The 5,763-nt window shown below is 37.3% G+C and overlaps 1 protein-coding gene across 2 annotated transcripts; it reads right to left on the bottom strand.

Annotated features, from left to right (window-relative positions):
• Positions 1 to 2,801: 2,801 nt before the first annotated feature.
• Positions 2,802 to 5,763, bottom strand: LOC119560485 (mitochondrial import receptor subunit TOM40 homolog 2). 2 transcript variants are annotated; one of them, XM_037873961.1, is made up of 5 exons: positions 5,675 to 5,763; positions 5,189 to 5,613; positions 3,435 to 3,760; positions 3,087 to 3,311; positions 2,802 to 3,029 (listed from the first exon to the last, which is right to left on the bottom strand). In XM_037873961.1, exons 2-5 carry the CDS (start codon positions 5,480 to 5,482, stop codon positions 2,909 to 2,911), a joined length of 966 nt encoding a protein of 321 aa, XP_037729889.1. In that variant the 5' UTR covers positions 5,483 to 5,613; positions 5,675 to 5,763; the 3' UTR covers positions 2,802 to 2,908. The 2 variants fall into 2 exon arrangements, with proteins under 2 accessions (XP_037729889.1, XP_037729880.1); XM_037873952.1 differs by lacking the exon at positions 5,675 to 5,763 and having other exon boundaries at positions 5,189 to 5,665.

Below are 5,763 nucleotides of genomic sequence, written 5' to 3'. Positions count from 1 at the left end.
ACAAAATCAGAGAAAGGAACTCAAAGCTCAAAGTAAAAGTGCGCTAGCAATTAAATTAAAAGTTGGCCAATTTTTATAACGATTTTATGACTTTCACTCAAGAGGTGATATTACCAACAGGTCAAGGGGGAAATGTGTGTGGGTGTGTGTGTGTGTAAACCCGTTTTACGGCACTTTCCTTTTACGCTTTTCCTGTTAATAAGGTTGAAGAAAGGTCTGTACTGCAGTACTCAAAAATCCCCTTTGTCTTTGTGTATGCGGTGTTAAAAGCTGGGCTATTATAAAAAACAAAGTATAGGCCTCTACTACTCTTTGATAGTGGAGGGCACACACGATTGTGGGTATTATTAAAATTATTAAAGTATTTTAAATTGGGTAATATTTTTTGTAGAATTATTAAAATACAAAGAATGCAGATAAATGGGAACTTCATTTTTTATTAGTAATTCTTAATATAGTCGAATATAATGTTTTATTATTTTTAAAATCATATCGAAATACTTTTTTAAAACTTGATAACTATGTTTCTAATATTTTTAATGACTATTTTCTCATTCAGTTTAGTAAACCTTAATTCTATTTTTATTCAAAAAGCATTGACTATTCGTATTGGCGAACATTGAAATTTTCTCCTTTCGCTTTCCAATTTCTTGGTTTTTACCTTACCCTTCTCGCCTTTGTTTGCTTAAATTTCCACTTTTGGCCTTCTTATCGAGAGCGAAAAGCTTCAGGTTCACCCAGTTGACCCGCATTTTAAAGCTGCTTAAATGTTAAATGTTTGGCAGACCCCCATTGAAATGAATGGATATTGCGCTGCAGGGCGGGGGTTGTGTTTTCGGGGGGCAAATGGGAGGCAATTTGCGGGCGGGCAGCAAACAAAAATTCATTAAAATTTTGCATATTTATAAAACTTGAGAGTGACCCCCGTTGGAGCCTTGGGGCTCTTTTTTTGTTGTTTTGTATTTAAAGCGTCTCCCTTTCAGAATTTTCTTGTTTATGCTTCGTAATGTGGCAAGCTTAAGTTTGCTATCCAAAAAGTATGCAGCGGAAAAACTCAAGCCGAGTGTAAAATATAAGCACCGAAGGGAAGGATGGTGTAGAAAAAGTTTTTAATATGCGGATAGCTTTAATTAAATATGTTTTCCACTCGGCGAACCCAAAACGCCAAGGAAAACAAAAACAAGCAAAACATAATGTGTGTGTTTGTTTTTCGGTGTTTTTTCCTCACTCGAAACATAAACATAAATGTTGGTCGGTGTGGCAGGCAAACAAGCATTTCCCTTCACTTTTCTTTGCTTGTTTTTCAATTTTTTTCTTTTGTACACTTCTTTTTTTTTTTGCTATTTAACTTCTGGTCCATGCACGTTTTACTCTTTTAAAGCTGATGTTTTATGATAGTTGGATATAAATTTAGGTGAACTAGTTTTGGTTTTAAAGATACATATTTCATTTAAACCTACTTAAAGGTATTTACACTTTAAGTAGTCGCTTGTGGGAAAGAATGCCTTTTCTGAATCAGAACATATATCACATGTCTTTAATGATTATTCAATAATTTTTGCCATGAAAAGAAAAGGCCCTACTCAGCGCATTCTCGGAAAATATATTTGTAATGAATTTCTGCATATTATTTTTCCTGCGCTGCCTTTGTTCTTCTCCTGCAGCCATTGTTATGGTTGATTTCTGGGCTTCTTTTTACACATTTCTCCATTTACCGCCTACGAGGGAAGTTTAAATAAACATAAAATGGGCGACACTACCGTGGAAATGGGCCCCTTTTCCTCGGTCTGCCACTTTATTTCTGCCCACATATGAGCGTGGAAAAACAACAAATTGACATATCGAGGACGAAAAATTGCAAAAGCAGGAGACAGAAAATTTGTGTTTCGGTCTCGGCTCTTTTTGTTGTTTAAATCGTTGTAAAATTCATCGGATATGAAAATCTAATGATTTGTAAAGGCGTCGATAAGCGGGAGAAGTGTAAAGGGATAGGCAGACTGGCCCCGGGGACTTTTGGGAAAAGTTTACACTGCCTTACCCCCTTGATGTGAAATTTTTGGGTAGGCTGGGAAAAGGATTCACAGCATTTATTGAAATATTAATATTTGCTCCCATAAGTGAATGTCCGTGTGGGTGCGGGCAAAAAACTTTTCATGGCACAACCCAAACACACACGAAACCCTGAAAATTAAAGCCAACCAATGTTTGCCCAAGAAAATTCAGTTGGCTCAAAAGTTTTTCTCGTTCCAGCCAAAACCAAAAATCAATTCAAAGTTTTGCCCCAGGCCTTGGCTACTCCTTTTTGTCCATCTTTTTTCCGGTTTATGGGTCATGCAGTGAACCATCTGGGTATTTTTCTGAGCTCTATATCGGATTAAGAGCCATTATCTTTTTTCTGGCTAAATTATACTCAACTCAGCTGAGAGTGGTCGGGTAAATTTATTGTGTAAATTGTATTTATTTTAGATTTATAGATACATATGTCCATGTGTAAGTACATATAAATTTCTTAGCTCCCTCTTGAGCCGAGATTTCTGGTCTTTCGTGCTGGCATTAAAAAATATTTACAGTGTCTAGACTTGCCAGCGCATAAATCAAATGCATGCGAGTTTTCTTCCTTTGCTGCAAGGAAAAACTTTTCCGATTCTGTGAGTATGTGTTGGCTTTTAATGTGCAACGTGTGGCTAAAAAGTGTTTAAATAAAAAATATTTTTCACCCAAGTTCCACCACAAATGTATTTTGAAGACCAAAAAATTAATTAAAATAAGTGGCAGAAAACTTCTTTGGAACTTCTGATGAATTTAAAGTTTTCCAAACAGCAAATTTGTAATTCTCTGAACTCTGGACTTAGACTTGCAATAGATAATTTGGTAGTACATAAAATAAAAGAAGTACAGTAACATACAATTATTCGCCACGTCTCAAGCCACTCGGATCCAAAACAAAACGCATGCCGAAGGCAAATCGATCTGTGGGCAGGTTCATCACCACACTGAAACCCATTTGCAGTGGCAAGTGCCTTAGATATCTGCGAGAAATGTAAGGTGATTTCAGATAAGTCTCTCGAAAAGAGTGCTGTACTCACTTGGTCCACATGAAGCCCACGGAGGCATCCGAATCGAACATTCCATGGACGGCCGAATTCCAGAAGTTCCATTGATAGCATATTGTGGCAATGGTCTTTCGGGTACTACGATTCCAGGCCAGGAGATTGGCCATCTGAATTTGCGGATGAATGCGCTGCCAGTAGCTAACATCCAGACCTTGTCTCGAGGCGGTGGCAGCCAGGGAATAGTTATAGTGGGAGTAACTGAAAGATAAAGGTACAATGATGTGATATTAGATTATAATCGTGGTAAGTGTTATATCTTATAAAGAATTTTTTTAATAAAATTTTATTTATAAATTAATATGATATTAGGGAGTATTTTACCGTGCTGCAAGGGCCAGATCCGGCGTCAGTTTCTGGGGTTCGTTCCACTCCAGAAGAAGTTCTCCGCCAAGAGCCCAGTGAGCGGACACCGATCTCATTACGGACAGGGTACATCGACCATTTTCATTGCGGACATTATAGAAGTTGGCGGTCCACGTATCACATTGCCTCGTCAACTCGATCGTATACTGGCTCTCCACCTGAGCAGCCTCACTGGCCTTCTGCATAATGGCCTCCATGCGAAGGCACTGGAATGGATAGTACAGGATATTCAAATTGGCCGCCAGCGTCGTGGGATGTATGTCACCCATAATGGTTGGGGTGTACTGAAGATATAGGTTTTTTAATATAATAAAATAAAAATTTTAATTATAATATATTAATATATATTGGACTTTGTCAGGGTCTTGGGAACATGAAAATTGGTTAAAAACTTGACCCACGTTTAAGAGAACATTTTTTTTACAATATTTGAGAATTTAACCACAAACTCATAGAGGTATCCCACGTCTAAGTCTGGATACTTTAACTCAAGTTATAGAATTTATAAGTGCAGTTTTGGGTTCCGATTCTGAAAACCATTGGATATACCAAAAAATCAAACATGAAAATGGGTTAAAAATCTCACCCTCTTTAAAAAAATAAAATTAAATGTAGATTGTTAGAGAATTCTACCACAAATTCATAGAGGCATCCCACGTTCAAATCAGGCCTTAATTACCAAAGTTATGAAACTTAGAAGTGGAGTTTTGGGTTCTAGTACTGAAAGCCATTGAAAATTCCGAAAAATCCAACATGAAAATGGGTTGTAAATGTGACCCTCATTTAAAAGTACAATTTTGATGTAGATTATAAAAGAATTCCACTACAAGTTCATAGAGGTATTCCACGTCTAAATCGGAATACAATTACCCAAGTTATGGAACTTAGAAGTGCAATTTTGGGGTTCCAGTACTGAAAGCCATTGAAAAACCGAAAAATCGAACATGAAAATGTGTTAAAAATGTGACCCTCATTTAAAAGTATAATTTTGATGTAGATTATAATGGAATTCCACCACAAATTCATAGAGGTATCCCACGCCTAAATCGGAATAAAATTACCCAAGTTCTAAAACTTAGAAGTGCAATTTTGGGGTTCCATTACTGAAAGCCATTGAAAATACCGAAAAATCGAACATGAAAATGTGTTAAAAATGTGACCCTCATCTAAAAGTAAAATTTTGATGTAGATTATAATGGAATTCCACCACAAATTCATAGAGGTATCCCACGTCTAAATCGGAATACAATTACCCAAGTTATGAAACTTAGAAGTGCAATTTTGGGGTTCCAGTACTGAAAGCCATTGAAAATAACGAAAAATCGAACATGAAAATGTGTTAAAAATGTGACCCTCGATTAAAAGTAAAATTTTAATGCATAATTTTAGAGAATTCTTCCACAAATTCATAGAGGTATCCCACGTCTAAATCGGGATACAACTACCCAAGTTATGAAACTTAGAAGTGCAGTTTTGGTTTCTAATACTGAAAGTCATTGGAAATACAGTTTTGGGCTGTGTGCTGATACTATCAATTTTTGCTGTTTTCTCTTGTATATCTTGTTATTCCATTATGTTTTCGAAATATTTTTTTTTAACTTTGATAGAGTTTTATTTTAGTCACTCAAAATCATTTGAATTTCTAACCAATCTGCGGTACTGTTATAAAATATTGAAAATTTTGGAGTGCTGATAATGTGCCCCAAACTCACCATGGTATCATCTTGGACGCGGAAGGTGTAAAGCCCGCCGAATCGGAAGCCAGAGGCCCTGATGTGGCTGAGAACCCAGGCGGCCGTGATGTACTTGTTGGGCGCCAACCGGTGCAGGTAGTCCAGCTCGATGCCGTCGAAGAATTTGGGCATGACCCGATGGGCCAGGATGTGCAGATTCTGCACATTGCCGGGATTCTTCTTGTTGCAATGGCCGCTGACGCGTTCGAAGCAGTCGGGAAAGAAGACGCCCAGTTCAGAGTTCTTGTAGGGCGGACAGTTCTTGCATGACATATTGATGGGGGTATTTTCTTTTTTCTTTTTATATATTTTAATGGAACGACAACGTGGAAGAAACGGCAAACAGTGTAATGTGGAATTCGGTATTGATCCTTCGCTGCACCGAATGAATATGTCTGAGTTTGCTGGTAAGTTCGAAACTTAAACTGGAATTGTTGCTTTTTTTTGTTTTTGTTCAGTCCTTACCTGGCAACAAGAAACGAAAATGTTACATAGACCTGATGTTCGATCAAATATTTATGATATACATGGGATGGCTTGAGGATGGTTCGGTT

The sequence above is a fragment of the Drosophila subpulchrella genome, chromosome 3R, assembly GCF_014743375.2.
Source record: "Drosophila subpulchrella strain 33 F10 #4 breed RU33 chromosome 3R, RU_Dsub_v1.1 Primary Assembly, whole genome shotgun sequence".
Lineage (NCBI taxonomy): Eukaryota > Metazoa > Arthropoda > Insecta > Diptera > Drosophilidae > Drosophila > Drosophila subpulchrella.
This window is presented reverse-complemented; position numbering and strand designations above follow the sequence as displayed.

What these genes read in the sequence shown, in the direction of transcription:
- LOC119560485 (XM_037873961.1), bottom strand. Translation starts at nt 5,482, where the DNA reads ATGTCATGCAAGAACTGTCCGCCCTACAAGAACTCTGAACTGGGCGTC. An exon ending in GCGTCCAAGATGATACCATG is followed by an intron (nt 3,761 to 5,188) that starts GTGAGTTTGGGG and finishes CTATATCTTCAG; the next exon opens with TACACCCCAACCATTATGGG. An exon ending in GATCTGGCCCTTGCAGCACG is followed by an intron (nt 3,312 to 3,434) that starts GTAAAATACTCC and finishes TTTATCTTTCAG; the next exon opens with TTACTCCCACTATAACTATT.